General features: G+C 40.4%; 1 protein-coding gene across 3 annotated transcripts in view; it reads left to right on the plus strand.

Annotated features, from left to right (window-relative positions):
- SHISAL1 (shisa like 1) overlaps window positions 1-19,109 on the plus strand; it is a 150,371-nt gene that overhangs the window by 95,611 nt on the left and 35,651 nt on the right. For all 3 annotated transcript variants that reach the window (XM_074872147.1, XM_074872148.1, XM_074872146.1), the window contains 2 exons: window positions 7,714-7,812; window positions 16,027-16,240. In XM_074872147.1, coding sequence (XP_074728248.1) covers window positions 7,746-7,812; window positions 16,027-16,240 — 281 coding nt within the window. In that variant the 5' untranslated portion in view covers window positions 7,714-7,745. The remainder of the gene's footprint in view (window positions 1-7,713; window positions 7,813-16,026; window positions 16,241-19,109) is intronic.

The raw sequence follows: 19,109 nt of genomic DNA on the forward strand, positions 1-19,109 counted from the left end.
TAAACAAGTAGAATTTACATTATTAAGACATGGAAATTGTAGTATTTTAAATTAAAGTACATTTGTTCTAGTTCTGTCCTGAAAGTAGCTCAAAAACACAAGCTTAAGTGTCCCTAAAGAAGAGCTTTGCATTTCTTAGAAGCTGAAATAACTTGATTAACAACAGAGATTTGTAATCACTTTAAAGTGAATCCTGTCCTGCTCTCAAGCTCTCTTAGAAAATTATGACAAAACTGTGTATGTTTCCTTATCGTTCCTGCCTCATGGGAGACCAAAAGCATTCAAAATTTCTGAGTCAAAATTCAGTTGTTTCAGATTACTTCGTTCCGTGAATAGACCAGACTTGATAGTTTCATCTTACTAGATTTATTTATTACTTCATTAATGAAGCACTCGTTTCAGCTCACACAGCTGACTAATCTTGGAAGCTGGTTGCACAGAATCACTCGGCTGCCTTGTTTGACTCAATAATCCAGGTAGACATCGGAACTGAGTTTAGTTCACTAAAAATAAGAGTTCTGGATGACTACAACAAATCTTTGTCAGCTGCCTACACTCATGTTGATACAGTACATGGAAATGAGAGTATATGAATATTTCAGTCTCTTAACAAAACTAAGTGGTGTTGAGAGTATTAGGAAAGGTTGCAGCTCTTCGCTGCGGAAGGAATTTTGCTTATGAGAGGTGAGAAAGTTGCCACTAACTTGTAGCTGAAGCTAGTTATCAGTGTCAGTAAATCATCACAACTGCAGCTGTTATTTTTACATAGCTGACTCTCTCCCCAGAGTGATTTAGGTATTTTTCCCCAAAATGAGATCTAATGTATACAGTGAAGGGCCAGTTGCAGGACAGGCAACAATGTAAAATTTTCTGATCTTCATCAGCCACAAATCCAGGAAATCAAATATTTATCCTACCAAATGCAAATACGTAATGAATTGCACCGAGAAATTGATTAGCTAGAGTTTGTTTGCACTGCAGCTACATTATAGTAATATCTTTAATATTTTTAGTTTTGCTACGAAGATGGTGAGGAATTTGGCTGTCAATAAAGATTTTGTGCTATCTTAGGGAAGTTTCTCATCAGTTAAAATTTGTGATTAAAAGGTCTGAATGTGCCACTGATTCCTAAAATTAATACTCTCGGACTAAAGGAATCCTTTAACTTCTGTGTCAAATTCTGCTGCACGTTGTGCTGCGTGGTCAGGGTAGGAACTGCTAAAAATCCATTTCCAACTTGCATGAATATGTGTCTCGGGATGTAGGTGTAGGACAGGTCGCAACGGCTGACTAAATGTGTTGGTGAAAAGAGAAAGGGGTAACAGAGGCAGGAGATGAGTGAGCAGCTTTGACAGTTGACAGTGGTAGCGTGTACAGGTTTCTTGGCCTTGTTCTATTCATAACAGCTATAGACTGCTTGAAGTTCACAAGATGGTCTCCAGGCCGTACTTAATAGCTTCATTTTTTAGGACTCATGTGTGTTGTCTCTTCATAACTGTTTGGAGAATAGCCGGGGGAAATAATAAACATGGGGAGGTGAAATAAAACAAAGTAGTTCATATTTTCAATTTTAAAATTTATAAAATAATTGGGAAGAATTTCATGACCAAGTTAGTGTGATATAAATTTGTTTGTCTTTAGCAATACTAAAACCCCGACTGCAGTGCTTTATCTGCAGTTGTGTAGAGACTCACACGTGCTTAATAACTTCAAGCATATGTATAGTAAGATGTCTTTAGGGAAGAGACACTGAGTAATGTTAAAGCTGCACTATAATCCAAAAGGCTTTCTACCAGCGGTTCCTTTCCGTAGGTCGTTTCAGTCGTTTCAAGTAAGACAACTGTCAACTGAAAACTAATATCTGTTTTTCATAAACATTTTCTTGAGGTTATTGCAGTGTGAAACCACATGTTTTCTTAATAATCAGGTTTTCTTTCATGCCAGTTACATTGCTGCCTTTGTAATAAGACTGTAATTTCATTGTAATAGCATTCATGAACTCATACTAGATGCATTTTTAAGCCTGTTTTAACGTGAGAAGTGAACAGAGCTGGACTAGAAGTTAGGTTTGGATCACAGCCTTCTCTTTTCCATCTAATTTTAAACAGCTTTCTCAACCACTGTGATGGCTTCAGCTGCATTATTCATCCCCTTAGTGCTGCCACAACACAACTAGTGTTGTCTGTTGTCTTCGGAGCAGCAGATAGGTGGAGAGGAGGCCGTCTCCCTGCTGGTGATCCTCCTTGTCCCAACAGTGTAGGAAGGGCAGCAAAGCTAATGTGTGTCTGAGGGTAGTGAAGGGGCTTTCCAGGAGGAGACTAAGAGATTATGGAGTTCAGAGCATTTAATCATAACTGTGAAGGATGACCATGTCCCAGCAGAAGAGGAAGAAGTGGAGGGAAGCCCATCACTGCGGCTGCTGCTGTGGCAGGACTTCCCGGGGCCCAGTCAGCGGTACTCGCTGAGATTGGAGGAAGGCCTGCTGGCATTGGTGTGGAGAGAGGGAGTCCTCCTCAATTATGCACATGTGGTGGTATGTTTTAACCTGTACGGTTATGTTTGCATGTAGGTGTACTTATCTTGGCAGAACAATGATATACGTGTGATTAACGATGAGAATTAGCAAGAAGCTCTGTGGTTCTCTGCACTTTGTAATGCTGTAGCTTTATTTACCTTGGAAGAGCTGGCAGTTATCGGGGTATTTATTAGGACCTTCTGGGCACTAAGAAAATACAACTGAAACCAAAATGACACTAAAGTTACATGTGCAACCTTGCCATAAAGTGTAGAGCCATTTTTAAGAGGTATAGTAAATATGGTTTTTAAGGAACGACTGTAAGAAGTGGAAGTTGTAAGCCTAAGAAAAGGCTGAATGAAGATACGACAGTGCTTTCTGTATGTATTAATTAAAGACTGATGCAAAGAGAGGTGTAACCAGTTTCTCCAGCTCCACTGGGGTTAGAGCAGGCTTGAATCAAAGTGAAGGAGCTGCAAGTTAGACATAGGAAGACCTTTCTAGCCATAAAGTTAAGAGAAACACTGGCAGGGAATTGCCTGAGAAGGCTGGAAAACCCCTCTGGTGGTCAAGATTCTGTGAACTTCTGCTGAGAATGGCTTAGATGTTCTTAATCCTGTGGCAGAAAGATGGATTAAGTGATCTATTTAATCACCTTCCTTTCTGTTATTCTATACAGAGATAATTTATGAGGCACTGTTGATGCATTTAATAAATTCTCTTGCTAGGTCCTTTTGTTCTTTCTAATAACCAAAAAAATGCAAAATACGCAATGTTTTTCAAACATCTCTTCTAAACATAGCTTTTCCTTCAAAACGAGGGGAAAATTATTTCTACATAAAAATCTTGCCATGTGAAATTGTTATTTCTCTTGGCAACTTTTCTTTCCAGTGATTCACTGATTCCCTTCAAGAAAAGACAACTAGATAAAACTCTGAGGATAACCAAAGCAATGTGCGTAGCAGCAGAGGAAGAGCTAAAATGTCATGGCGTGTAAATAAAAAGTAAAATCTGGCATAATGATCCTATACATAGATCTGGTCCCTGAACCTGAAGTCCACAGTGAGGAGGGAGGTTAAAGGCAAACGAGTTTGGTTTCTGTAGTGGTGGTGACATTAGAAGTTACGGTGCAGCTGCAGGCTCTTCGTCCGCAGAAACAAAAAGCCACCACGGGCTGTGTCTCACATTAACCTCCTGTCCCCGTGATCATAACAGCACAGCACCTTCCCTTTGAATGTTGCTCTCGTTGAATCATTCATTGTTGCATCTTCTGCAGGGAGAGCAATATTCCGAACGTAATCCTGATTCTGTGAAAAGATAGCAAAGCAACTTAAAAAACGTCAGGAAGGACCATTTCTTCTGTTTCGTAGTAGACATGTTGAAACACAGTGAAATAAAGCCTCTGAAACTATGATTCCTCCCCTGTTTCTTTAGTGTGCTTTATGACGTAGCTGCAGAGATACTTGTGATTGCTAGCAGAAGGGAGGAGGTGGTGTGAGGCTAGGAACCTCAAAGGATATGGGAAAGGATGGGCATTCTCCTTCCCTCCACAGTCACACAAATAAGCTTAAAATGATGCATTAAAAATTAAAATCGGTGCATTAGACCACCCTTCTAATTGCTGATTTACAGAACTAATCTGTAACCTCCAGGCCCTCAAATTTTATTAAAAAAACAAAAAAGAAACTACAGCTGAACCTACTATGTCATAGGGTGCAGAGAGCTGGGGATGAGTCTCTTTAACCAAGTGACAAGTGACAGGACAAGAGGGAATGGCCTCAAGTTGCGCCAGGGAAGGTTTAGACTGGATATTAGGAAACATTTCTTTACAGAACAGGTGGTTAGGCGTTGGAATGTGCTGCCCAGGGAGGTGGTGGAGTCCCCATCCCTGGAGGGGTTGAAGAGTAAAGTTGACTTAGCACTGAGGGATCTGGTGTAGTTGGGAACTGTCAGTGTTAGGTCAATGGTTGGACTGGATGATCTTCAAGGTCTTTTCCAACCTAGACGATTCTGTGATTCTGTGAACCTACCTTTCCCCTTTCCTTCTAATGTAATTTTCTAATTTTAAAGTGCCCTGTCAGTCTTGACTAATAATTATAATAAAAAATTATTCAGCTAGATCACTGATAATGACTATGTTTCTATCATCTAGCACTAGGAAATACTTTGTGCAATCTAGGCACTTCCTTCTAGCGTGCCGCTGGTTCTCCTGCCCATCTCTTTCACCTGGCTGATCGATCTCTAATAGCTCAGAGACATCCCCATGATACTGCATAAATGTGGCTGCTTTAGTCAGACAGCAGCATGTAAAGAAAAATAATTCAACACGGTCAAGCAGTGAATGGTTAGTTGTACATGTCCTCCCCAAAATGGTCATGCTCAGTTTAATGGTCACTGAAGCAGTAGTTACAAAATCGGAGCATTTCCCTATCATCACAAATATGCCTATCTGTGTACATCTACACACATTATGTCACTCTCCTGGCCTTTGATGTGTGCCTTTAGTGTTCAAGTCTCTTGCTCTGATCCCCCCAGCTGGCGCTTAATAAAATACAGGCATCACAAGACTTGGATTAAAATGCCACTTTCATTGTTGCCAGTTCTGTCAGACATAATTGAATAAATCTTCCCCTCCCTGAAAAGCCTCTAGATTTCTACATACAGTACTGATAAAAAAATGATCAGTAAGGCCGTATGTACTCAATTACTAGCAAGATTGTACTTTTCAAAAAACATGCCACTTGCTTCCAGTCTGAGTTAGTCTTCCACAAGTGATACGTTGGGGTTTTTTTTCCCCATCATTCTCACTGCCTGGTCAAATTGCATGCTGCTAAGTGAGATATTTTACAGAAATCTACTATATTATTACTGTCTTTAAGCTACCTTCATCAACAACAATGCTAAGATAAATTGAATTTACTTTATCATAAGCCCTCAGTGAAATGCATTATATTACTCTCCTTAATTATTTACTAATTGGATTCTATATTAACCATTCCATTAACTTCCTCTAGATCCACATCACACTCACAAGCTTGTAATTACCTGGATTATCTCATTCACTGCTAAAAATGTCCTTAGGTTTCTTCGGGTCCTCTAAAGCTGCCATAGTTTCCCAGCAAACTGAAGAAAGGATGTGTATGTCCCCCAGCCAGCTCTTCTCAAATAACTGGATACAAATTACATGGAATTGCAAATATCGAATTACAAACCTTAGCATCAACTCATTAATGTCATCCTAAATTATTCTTGATATGGAACTATTTAATAGTCTCGGCTATACCAAACATCTGTCTCTTCCCAGATACACACAGAAGTGCTCATTGATCTCTTTTTAACTAACTGTTACTAAAGCCACGATTTCCCTCTGGTAACGAATCACTATCAGAATTCCTGCAGCTTTGGTTTACTCATGAAAAAAATCTTCCTCCTTTTATTCCCAACCATATTGGCAATAGCTTGTTCTTTGTATCTGTTTTTCTTGATGAAACTCCTACATTCTTAACCTCTGGCTTATATTCAGTATCCTTTTCTTATGCAATTCTAACTTTAAGTCTGCTTGGTGTTTTAATATGATAATCCTTCTGAAAAAAGGTGGCGCCTTTTTCAAACAGGTGTGATGCTTAGAGAAATATTCTTAATTAGCATTCATAGTTTTCTTCATTTTTCTTTTTTTTCCTCACAATGTTATGGTTTCTAATTGTTTTCCCTTTGGAAGAACTGATTATTTTAAATCTACAAATACAGTGGTTTGGATGTTAATCATGCTTGCAGATAACAGTATAACCTGTCAGGATTTCTTGTACAAAAGTTACATTAATTTTTAGGCTTGTGATCTGTTGTTTTTCATATGCTAAGATGACTTCTTAGAGAATCTGCTTGTGCCAGACGCAGCATTTTTTGTTAGTGAGAAATCTTTTTTCTCTGAACACTTTGTGGATAGCACTGTGTCTCCTCTCCTGTGCCTACATGTTACTCAGAATTTAGTTATTCATGATAATGTTGATTTTAACCCGCTCCCCTTTTTTTACATGCAGGTGCAATTATCTTGGGATTTTAATTTGATTCAGTAGATCGTAGTAGACACATATTAGTAAACCATCTAGTTGATATGATACAGCACTGATTTCATAAGCATTTGGCACCGTGTTGCTCTTGAGCTGTCAGAAAAAAATGTGTAATTTTTTTACATAAATTGCCATTTTCCTTTCTTTTTTCCAAGTTGCTCCTTTGTTATTTTTTAACAACCCAAGAATTAGAGTCACCCCACCAGCTGTCAGTAGCACCACCTAGGCTTTCTGGTTTATAGCCCAAGCTCCCAGTGGTGTTGTACAAACCAATAAATTACCTCTTTATTATTCTCTAATGGCAACATGAGTTCAGGATGCTGAAGACTTCATCCATGCAGTGTCAGTCAGCAGTAGCAGTGACAAGAGGGTGGGGTACCAGACGTTCTGACTGATGTTGATGACAATACTTGTGTTGGGACAGAGCCTCTGCAATGTAGAACGTGCAGCTGGTGATGCTGAATCAAGGTGGGTAGAAGATGTGTTTGGGCTCACCCAGTTGTGGGGCTGTTCTGCAAAGAACTAGGATAGCCTTTTTATGATGACTGCCAGCCAAACTGCATCGCATCTCACCCTCATTTCTAGGAAAACAAGAAATAATAATCCTGTAAAGTGCTCTGATTCTAATGAAAAGGCATTTTTTGAGATGTTTCCAACCATCTCAGTTGCTCAACCCACTTTCTGAGCGACTGCACCCTCTAATGGGGTAAAACAGATTGACTTTCAAAGCAGCCAATTTATTTTTATATTGTTTATATCCTTCTAGTCCTTACAGGCATAATGCAACAGTCCATTCTTGTGACAGTAAAACAAGCGCAGTTTTGCTGAATGTAGATTACAGGGGAGGTGTGAATATCCAGTCAAGACTTTATATGATTCATCTCTACTCTGGGTTAATGAAAAGTGTGTAAATAGCTGTATACATTCATGGTGAAGTGAGAGAGAAATGTTAACGAAAATATAGAAAGGACAATTTGTTTTGCTTCTAAGTCCAGAAAAATGTTGTGGGTTTTTTTTCTTACTGTGTGAAGCCATCTCATTTTACCAAAGCTTTGTGGGGAAGTAAAAGTTTGAACAATGAAAATGAGATGAAACAGACACTTAACCATGACGTTGCATCTTGTCAAACAGGTAATTCTCTAATGGACCAATGAAAGCCAACGATGACAAGTTGTGGTCAACAGTCCTTGAATGTGCTGATGGTTCTACTTTCATTACTCTTGTCAGCAGGTAAGTTTTATACTTTGAACTTATCTTTCACCGATGTGTACCACAGGGGAAAAAATAGTTGCATTTTAATACTGGGTTCCTGCAAAACAAACCAGATGAAATGGATTGTTACTTGAGTAATAAATAAATAAAGCCTCTTTGTATTTAAGAACTGAAAGCTGAAATTTGAAACGCAGTTGAAAATTCAGATGAAGAAGGAAAAGGTGATGGGACACTGGCATGGTAAAGCAGGCTAAAAATTTAAAAGAAACAAATCTACTGTTTTGATATGGTAGTTTTTCAGCTCATCTAAAAGAAAAAAGCAAGCTCTACACCACCGTACAATCTAACCATTTTGCTAAATAATCATCTATTGGAAGCAGAGCAAGTCAGATTCCAATTGTGTGTTTTTATATGTGCACACAAGAGAATGTAAGCATGGGAAGGGTTGAATTTGGAACTTCAGCTGTTTTTGAGATGAATATGTGTTAGATACAGTGTAATTTCTCTCGTGTGTGTGTGTATATATATACAAGAAAAACATGTGATGGCATGGTACACCAATATTATGGTTTTTTCCTGAATCTAAAGAATTGACTGGACCAGGGAGCGGTTCCAGAGATTTTTCTCCTGATGCTTGGTAGATCTGCCCTAGATGTTTGCTACTAGCACACAGAAAGGATTTGTGCAGAAACCTACCTGTCAGTTGTTAGACTGAGAATTAGCTGAATGATTATGATGCGCAATGAACTATGATTACTAGTTGCATTTGTTCTTCAGGAATTGTTTATGACATTAAGGTTTTCTATAATTATGAATGAATATTGTAAAAAATAATTTAAATGGTTCTTAGTCCGAATAGATTTGATCCTATAAATTTTTAATTTTCAGTACAACCTCTTTTATCTTCCATTCTTGCAGCACTTTTTAATCCAAAAAGATTTTTTTTTTCCATCACTGCTCCTTAATCCCTTGTACTACATCACATGCCTAACCACCATACTTAAAACTTTACCAGGCATTATGTATCTTAAAGTATCCTTGTGCTCCAGCGAGAGTTTTTACTACTCTGTCTGTGTAATGCCTAAAATATTCGGTGTTAGATCCTCATCAATTAGTTCAAATGTGCATTTTGTTGCCCACAGTCTCATTGCTTGTTTGCAAGTGTTCAAGTTGATTCTTGCTAATGATCCTTCGTGTTTAGCATAACTGACACAGTACTTTTGCTAGCAATGTTGTTACATTATCAACTAGACTACTTGTCTGCCTAATCGTAAAGTACTGTTTTCCTTTAGAGTCCTTCCACTGCTGTCCCTGGGTATGGCGCTGCATCCCTACTTACGTAACCACCTTCCTCCCCCATCATAGAATCAGCCACAGGGGTTGTAGCAGCTGCTTTGTTCTTTTCCATGTTAAAGTCATTTCAGAAACCCATTTCCCTGACGCGTGAATGAAACCAGTTATTCAAGAAGTCTTCAGTGAATGTATCGCCGTGATCAAACATCACAAAACTCTTCCAGTTGCTCCAGTCTCTTCTGTTGATTTTTGTTAAGTTTTCACACCTTTACCACTCTTTGTAGGGGACTTCTACTAGAGAGCTCCCAAGATCCCACTTCTCCAGCCATTTTCCTCAAGGTGATGTAAATACCTGTGTTCCAGTTGAATGGGACGCTGTGGTTACACCACATGTGCACCAGTCAGCCACTGGTATATATACACACTTACTCCCTCAAACCCAGACATAAAGCTGGTGTTCTGGTGTTTTTCTCTCTTAGAAGAAAGGTACTGCCTCTGAAGTAGAATGTTTTTATTTGAAACTAATTACATATAACTTTTACTTCTTACATAATTTATCTATTACCACCACAATCTATTGTCTTTGTAAACGTGTACTTTATCTTCTTGTTGCTCCTTGGCTATTAGTATTTTATTATCTGACATCCACTATTAGCATGTAGAGTACAGGCTTAATTTGAAATCATCACAAGGCTTTCATGCCAGCCTAACTCTGCTCCTTGGGGAATTTTACTACTGACATCTGTAGGAGTGGGTTTAGGTCATTGCTAACTCACACACATTTTACAGGATGAAATTTATTATTTATTATTTTGCAGCCAGCCTGAATGTAATTTTTTTTGGTCCAAAACAGGTCAGCTTCCATAAAGGAAAACTACTGGCTTCATGCAGTGAGAATGGCAGGGGAAAAAAAGGATGCTACTCTCACTGGAATGATATGAACATTATTTTTAAACTGAGCTGAAATGAAAATCTAATGGCAAGACTCCTTTTGAGTTCCCTAGATTTACAGACTTCTGCCTGTAAAACCAGGCTTTACTTCCAAGTCTTTGAGATACTAAGATTCACAATCTTAGTACTAAATTTCTAAAATCTGTATGCGTGGTTGAAAACTGCACTTAACAAATGGAAGCGTCCCCTTCATTGGCTCCAGAGGCAGAATGAAGGTAAGGGCACAAGCGACAGAAACGTTCCCAGAGCGGCTGTTCTGGGAGCCGGGTCTTTGTTGTGCCAGACAAGGAGAAAAACAGCGACAGCGGCAGTGCAGCAGAGGTGTGGTCACATGCCAAGGTCCTGGCTCAGAACGAGGATGACGTTTGGCAGCTTTAGCTGTGTGGGTAGGAAGGAGATGCAGTTGCCTAACGTGGACAAAATCCTCTCAGGGCAGAGACAACACTGGACAGAAAGGCTTCGGTTCGGAGTTGGTAGGCTGTGGCTCCATTGACAAAAAGGATGAAAGTGGATTGAGAATGCTGAAACTTGAGACTGGTTTTATTTCGGTGCAGCTTTAGGGTTTGTGAACACTCACTAGTCGTGCTAGCCACAGAAGGAATGCAGAATAGAAGGAGGAGCAGCCTGCAGTCATGCAAGAAGACCACCCTTTCTGACCGCTGGCTCTTAGATTTGCTTTGCAGTAATGTTGATGCTTTCATTTAATGGATTGAAATACATTTATAAAATCAAGAGATGACAGCAAAGCTTATATTAACAAGCAAAACGTGACAGATTATTTGCACATGATAGTACTTTTTCTTTGAAGTAGGAAATGAACATCCATATAGCAAAATTATCAGAGGATCTCAAATGATTGGCCTTGTCCTAAGTAAAATGCATACGTGTGAATATTTTTCTAGATCCATATGGAAAGCTTATAAAGACCAGCCGTTCTGAAAGCCTTGGGACTTTAAAAATTTAGTAGCTAAATAAAAAATTTAATCAGCATTACACAGATCTCTAACTGTGAACAGATATGGAAGTAACAGTTCAATGTACACTGACTGTTTACTTTTTAACGTAGGTAAGTCTTAAGATGAGCTTGAATCAGTCATGTGAAGCATGACAGACTATTCTCTTCTCGAAATTGGTAGGTAACAGAGGTAGGAGCATCTGTATCACTTACCTGTGCAAAGATACTTTTCAAAAATAGTATGAGAATTTGCACAGGCAACTCCACTTCAGAAACAGCTGCCATCTTTGCAGCAGAAAACTTAAGAGCCTTTCAGATACATTACTTTTATCTGAAGTATTTCTGTAGAAATAAGGCTCTTTGATCCTCAGGATTTAACCAAAGTTATTTTCAGGAAAAATGCTTTGAAAAATAATTATACTTTGTTAGATCTCTGATTCTCAGAGAAGCAAAGACAGCAAGTAAAATTACACAGATTGCAATAAATTGATACCGCTGTGTACTAGGGCTGGCTGGGATGGGGTTTATTTTCTTCACAGCAGCCCATGTGCTCCTGTCTTCTAGACTGGTGACCAGAAGAGCGTTGGGAACACACCAGTATTTTAGCTATTGCTGAACAGCCCGTACACAGGGTCCAGGCCACTCCTGTTTCTCATTGTGCACCCCAGCGAGGAGGTTGGGGTGGGCAGGAGCCTGGCAGGGGACTCAGCTGGCCCAGGTGACCCAAACTGGCCAAAGTGATACTCCAGTCCAATCCAAATATAACAGCATGCTCAGCAATAGAAGTGGGGTGGGAGTTTATCCAAAAATTGCTCAGAATCTGGCTGGGCATCAGTCTGCTGGTAGTGAGCGATTGCTTTAGCATCACTTGTGGGTTGGTTTTTTTGTTGTCGTTGTTGGGGTGGGTTTTTTCTTATTTATTAAACGGTCTGCATCTTGACCCATGAATTTTCTCACTTTGCCCTTCTGACTCTCTCGCCCATCCCACTGGGAGGGGGAGTGAGCAAGCAGCTGCGTGGTGCTTAGCTGCCTACCAGGGTTAACTCACCACATACTGACTACCACATCGAGACTGCAGTTCCATCACCATGTTATGCTCTTATTTGTGCATTTATTTTAATCACTGACACACATTTTACTATTTAAGGATTTGCTTAGGACTATATTTTATTACAGACATCACTCCTCCTCTGACTTGATGTTATCTTCGTTCTCCCTTCATTCTGTAGTCAACCTTTCCCCAAAGAAGTTTGGCATTTGTTTTCCTTGTAAAACGGGCAAAGGACTCATCGAGGGGTCAGGGGATGCTTTCACATGTGCCGTTAAGTAAACCACTCTGCAGTGATGAGCAAGCTAAACTTCTGTGGGTCCTATAGCCCTCTGGTGCACTCTCACAGTGCACTGTCTCTCAGAGCACTGAATAATTTCAGAAGCATGGATGTATTCGATTGCTTATGAAACATAAAGAACTAGTTTTAATTCTTGTATCATGCACTAGATGTATGTGCAAGTCAGGTATAACGTTGCAGGGCTGCTCTTCAGTTGTGGGAGCTTAACACGGGTGTAATTCACCTACGTTGTAGTACTAACATATGAAAAATTACATTTTTGCTGTCCTGTTATTTGCAAAGCTAGTTCTAGCAATGAATATCTTCCATTAAAATGTCCTAAACTTGAAACCCATCATCTATACTGGAGGCATCAAAAATTACTAACATGTAAGTAGTTGTAATAATGTAACTTCTAAAAGGAAAAATAAGTTAATAAATCTTTAGCCATAAAAGGCCTTATACCTGCATTTTGAAAAAAATGATGATTCTGTTGATTATGATAAACCAAATCTGTGTTGCGCTCTGAGGCTTTGCAGGTAACAAAGAAAATTTTGTTTCCTCAGAACAGCTGGTAAAGTGCAGATATTCCAACTAAGGAGGAGAATGTCAAGGTGGCTAAAAAGTGAGAACTGTTAAACGGATCAGATCAGTTGTATTTTCTCTATGGCTGCAACTGAAGTAGTACATACATTAAACCATCTAATTCTGCTATGAAATCTTTAGGTTCAGTGAAAGTTATACTTCATCTGGAGAGAGAGAACACTGGACAAGGTGGGGAATAAAAACCCAAATAAATGTTCAGGACATAATCAACCCCTAAAGGAGAAGAATGGAAAGGCATTTTTCTTACTGGAGAGTTTATTGCAGAGCTTTTTCAATATAGCACATCTGTATCTTCCTTTGAAGCACCCAAAGCTGGCCGTTCATCAGAGAAGGATTAGATGGGTGCTCTTCTGCTGCATACTGTAAATAAAAATACTATGGATAAACATCACTCTTGAAAGTGCAGTGCTACACTATGAAGGCTACCCCTTCACTTGCATTTATTATGTCCAATAATAAGACTTACTGTCTGTTGACATTGGTCAGCACTGGTGAGACCACACCTGGGCTGCTGTGTCCAGTGCTGGGCTTCCCAGTACGAGAGATGGGAGCTACTGGAGAGAGTCCAGCAAAGGGCCATGGAATGATGAATGGGACTGGAGCACCTCTCATGTGAGGAAAGACTGAGAGAGCTGGGACTGGTCGGTCAAAGGAGGAGAAGGCTCAGGGGCATCTTATCAATGTATATAAATACCTGAAGAGGGGATATAAAGAAGACTGAGCCAGGCTCTTTCAGGTGATGCCTTGTGACAGGACCAGAGACAATGGGCATAAAGTGAAAGAGAGAAGGTTCCCTCTGAACGTCAAGAAACACTTTTTCATTGTGAGGGTGACTGAGCCCTGCCATAGGTTGCCCAGGGAGGTGGCAGAGTCTCCATCTTTGGAGACCTTCAAAAGCTGCTTGGGCGTGGTCCTGGGCAACCAGCTCTGCTGGAGCAGAGGGCTTGGACCACATGACTCCAGAGGGGTCCCTTCCAACCACAGCCATTGAGTTTTTTCAAAACTTAATCAATCCTGGAACGCTTTCCTTATTGCTAGGTTAATTAAGGGGGAGCATGGGGGAAGTAAGTACTCGTTCAGACAAATACACGTTCATGCAATTACATGCTTTGTAGATTTTGCAACAGAATTTGAACATGCAGATTTGTTGCAAGAGTTACAGAGGTTTTGAAAACCAAAGTCTAAAGAAAGACAATTTCTTTACTGATTATAGCATCCTCAGGTTTGGAACACACAGTTTTCCCAGGCAGGGCAAGGACAGATAGGTAATTAGTTTTCTCAGTATCTATGTTCCTTTAGAAATAACATTCTTCTAGCACTTTCAGTTCCTGACTGAATTAATCTACGAAAGGATTTTCTCTTTTGTTAAAGTAACGATGACAGTTGTGTGTATGTGTGCGTGCCTCTCTGTGTGTGTATATATATATAGAGAGAAAGTGGTTTAGAGTGGTTTTCCTTCACTCAGCGGGCAGTACAAGTTACCTTGTTTTCTCTTCAGTTCAGTACTCTGTTTTTTGTTCTAGGCTCCCTCTGTACACACAAAGAAGTAATCTCCACTGTCACAATCCTTAAAATGTGACTAGACCTACAGAAAGAGAGAGATTCTTGAAATTAATCTATTTGATGAAATTGAGAAACAAAACTGTTAGGAATAGGCTTTTTTAAGAAACATAGAAAGAAATGAGGATTAGCTGGATAAGGTGCACGGATAGTTACAGATCAACAGGGACTATGTGCAGAGAGATACGGTACAGTTAGAGCTAAATCCATGCAAGTCATTATCTGTAACCTCTTGTATCGGTAAACTGGTACAAAAACCATACACTGAGTCACAAGGGTTAATTCTGTCAGTCCAAAGTGAATATCCTTTATTAATGGGTGTCACCTTATGGAGTGCAGCTACCTACAGCATTGCTGTGCCTCTCTTCTCTAATCGCAGTAGAAGTGTGTCACTGCTAGGAATATTTAGACTCTTCTCCATTTCACTTTTCTTAGAGTATAAGGCCTTTGGGGGGTCTCTATGGTACGTGTAATCTTAAATGATGCCCTAAGGCCGACCATAACACAAACTGTAAATCAGTTGAAGTGTTGGCAGTGTGCAGAACCAAATATTGTCTCTTACAAGATTGTTCAGACCAACTGGGAAGTCGCGTGTGGTTGCTTATGACCATACTGGGAGGGGTCTGTATCCTGCCCCTCTGCTCGGGGAGGCTTAAAGGTGGTTGCAGAGCTTCCAGCACAAAGCTGTTGGCAACCAGTAGGCTCAGAGCATGGTCAGGGAGCTTGTGTCTGCCCACAGTCTGACCACAAAGAGGTAGCCACAGTGTCTGTCACCACACAACAGTCACAACAATCAGCCTCAGGTCTGCATTCAAAGAATATATATGGAGAGCATTTATTTTTTTTTTCCCCCCAGGAAATGTGCTGGTGAAATCAGTGGGATCTATTCCTGTACAAAATGCCCTCAGTGCTGCAATAAACACTTTACATGAGAACTTAATAAAGGAGAAATGTAAGAACTCCCAGGAATAGCTGTATTTCTATTAGTTCTATCCGTTTGCAAATTCAGAGTTGTTCAGATCCGTTACAGTGTTTTGCAATTACTATTTCTGGCAGAATAATCCTTATCAGAGAATGACCTTTACAGTAGAGAAGACATTTTCTGTCAAGAACAGTGACTGTAAATCAAGTGCCATCAAACGTTTATTGCAGTTTTTACATAGACGTTTTGTTTTTATGAAGTCATCCCAGGAGAATCAAACATGAACATTGTTGGGTGTTTATAGATATCCATATATTTAGAACAGCAGTATGGAAACGTTTCCCTAAATATTTTTATGCTTCTTGGCATGGAGGGCATTTCTTTCATAATAGCAATAATAGTAATCAGAAACATAGTAACAATAATAGTCAAAATACAACAAGAGGCTAAATATTGTAATCTTCTAGTGCTAAATGTTATGATGTTGAAAGTTCTGAAATATTCATGTTTTTCAGAAACCAAACAATTGTTTAAGGCTAACCAATGAAAAATTGTAGTTAGTAACACAGAGATAACACAAATGACTCACAAAGTCAATATTGTTCTTTGTTTTACAGTGTTGTCTGCACATTTTCGGGTCTGCGAGCCATATACGGACTACAAAGGTCGCTACCACTTTGGTTTTCACTGCCCCCGTCTTTCTGACAATAAATCTTATATCTTCTGCTGTCACCATAACAACACAGTATTTAAATACTGCTGCAATGAGACAGAATTTCAGACTGTTATGCAGATGAACTTAACAGGGAATGCAGATGGATATATGCATAAGTAAGTAAATGAGTTCTAAAGTACTCTTCACCAAACTGTTCCTGGTCTAATAACATAGTCTGAGGTGTACTTAATGATGGAAGCAATTAGAATAATTGCACATACAGAAAAACATTACTAAAAGGTTTTTGCTGTTACAGAACTCTTAAAAGAAATGATATTTTATCTTTGCTTTGACATAGGCTATAAAGATTGCCAGGAGAGCATGTATGTAAAAGCTGCATATAATTGTAACAAATATAAAGTCACATATAAAAGTTACAAAAGTCTCTCCCGGGACCCCAGTCTGATCCAAACTGTGTTTAAATGTGTATCACTAAAAATAAACCCCAAAGCTGTCCCTAAAGGGAGAGAGGGGGTGAGTTGACATTTTCCGTATCAACCCAAATGCACTATTTTGAATCTCTGATGTTTCGAATATAAATCTCTTGGAATCACTGACCTTGGGGAACAGAACATATTTTCTTATATACCAAAACTGTGTGGTCTTCTTGCCTGTTACCTGGGATACTTCCATGTGCTGCTGGGGCCCATCCTCTAAGATAAAGGTCAAGTAACTTTTTTTGTAAAGAACCAGTCAGTAGCAAGTAGATCTCTCTTACTGATCGCCTATTTATGATGACAAAATCTTCACTTGTGGTCCATCTCCTATTTAGGATTTGACATTCTGGCCACACTAATCAGCTGTGGTGTCTCTTGGTGCAGAGCACAACTGATGGAAACCCCCAAGGTCAAATTCTGATCTGTCTGCTTTCCCCTGCCGTTCTGTTCTGGTACCAGCCCCTCCAGGGCAAGGAAGGGGCAGATTGAAAACAACTGGAATTCCAGTCTGCTGGGTTTTGTTTACAACAGGGATTTTAGCGTTTCCTTCTGCGATGCAGAAGTCGATGTGTGTCGCTCATTCCTGTGGAAGCAGGTGCAGGGCTGCGCTAGGAGACTGTGGTGCTGGGATACTGATGTTGGGTCTTTTAAGTCGCTGCGTGCAGCTGCGTCCAGCAGCAGCCAGCTCAGGGAGTCAGCAAAGTGCCATCGTCCTTAACAACCCCTCCTCGGACAGCTCTGCCTGGAGAGATTTGGATCTTGTTGTAAAAGTTGCATACTCTCACTTCGCAGGTGTTAAAGTGAAAATCACCTGCCATAAAGTCTGTGTACTCTGTAGCATAAAAAGACAAAAATAGGCTCTACCCATATAAGAAACCTTTAAATTAATGTGGATCTGTGCTGTCTTGTTACTTTTAGCTGTGTCCTTGAGGTGAAATTTCTTCACCTTGACCTTTCAGCACATCTGGGAACATGCGAGCGTATCAGAGCAGGCTGGGGAGACACTTCAACTCTAACAGGCCCGTGAAAGACCGTCTGTTTTCACTACCCTTTGTGCAGTCCAGACGATCTAGAAACTAGTAGCACCCTCACCTGGGGCTGCCCAGCGCTGCCAACGTGCATCCCTCCAGGCAACCCGCTGGTGGTGTTTACAGCCCAGTCCGCCCCAGTGCCCCCGTGCCATGGGTGCTCGCCATCGTGGGTGTGCTCCCGCTTTGCTCAGACACGGCGGCAGCGCTCAGACGCCTGCCTGAGGAGAGGGCAGGAGACTCGGTACGGAGGGGCTGTGTGTGTAGTCACAGACAGAGCCAGAAACTGCTTCGCACTCAGAGTAATAACACGAGAGCCTCAAGAATGGGCTAGTGTGGCTATTACCCCCAGACTTCCCCCGTTCTTTGTCCTGCACACAGCGAATTCGCTTCCTTTCTTTCCTTACTGTTCTGTAAACGCTGCACCAACGCTGCTGGGCAACCAACTGCCTAACGGGCAGCTTCATCACAGAGTGGGGGGTGTTACCACTTGTAGTTCAGCCAGGTAGAAAGCCAGTTCTTCAGGCTTTTTCCAGTGTCTCAGCAGCTACTCCATGTAGTCCTGGCCAGAGCTTACCGAGGTAAGGCCCTTCTGTTCTTCCTTGTACCCACGACCTGAAGTGGACAGGGCACTCAGCCACTTCCCAGAGGAACAGGTACATTCTGACTGCAGCATATGCCCCGGGATGTAGAACATTTCTGCCTCCTGCATCCTCTGTTGCATGCATACACACATGCACACACCCCCACGGAAATAAATACAGGGCTGTTCATGTTATAGGGGTGGTGTGAGAGCAGTTCCTCAGTAGGAAAAAGGTAGTTCAGTGTTCTGTGGACTACAATATTTATTTTAATGGAAATATTTAGAGCATAGTGTATTATACTAGTTTTCATTTAGCAATCTTTTTTTTAATTTTAAAGTCACCTCATTCAGTTCTGATGGAGGAAGATCCACCTCTGTAGTCTTTGTAAGGTTCATGGTTGAGAACTACCTGCGGGATATTTACCATATGTGTCTTCAGAATCTCCTGTGGACATTAACTATGTGCTGATCTTTTGCAAACACAGTAAAAAGCTTCTGGAAATGCACCTTAGAGAAGTGCAGGAGTAGAGCCGGTATTGCGTTTTTGTAACCTCCCTAAAGATCACTTCCGATAAATCAGTCAGAGCCAGGAAAATGAAGAGACACTAACTTACACACCGATGTAGTGAGACGAGGGGGAGAGATCTCCTCACCCTGAGCTCACTGAGACTGGTGGAAAACTTCCTGACAATTTTAGTGTGCTGTGGGAGAGGCAGAAAGAAGTGAAGCCTAGATGCCTACATTAAAAAGATTGTGAAAAGCATCTTACTTAATACACTCTGACTTTATTTAACATACGATAATTTAACTTTATTTGGCTTCTAATACATCCAGGGTTCACTTTACAGTAACAAAGTCAGGTCTTTGTTTAGATCTAATTTCACACACCACTGAAAAAAAATTCTGATGAAGCCTGTTTTACTGTGGCTGGGGAGAA

Source organism: Strix uralensis, chromosome 5, assembly GCF_047716275.1.
Source record: "Strix uralensis isolate ZFMK-TIS-50842 chromosome 5, bStrUra1, whole genome shotgun sequence".
Lineage (NCBI taxonomy): Eukaryota > Metazoa > Chordata > Aves > Strigiformes > Strigidae > Strix > Strix uralensis.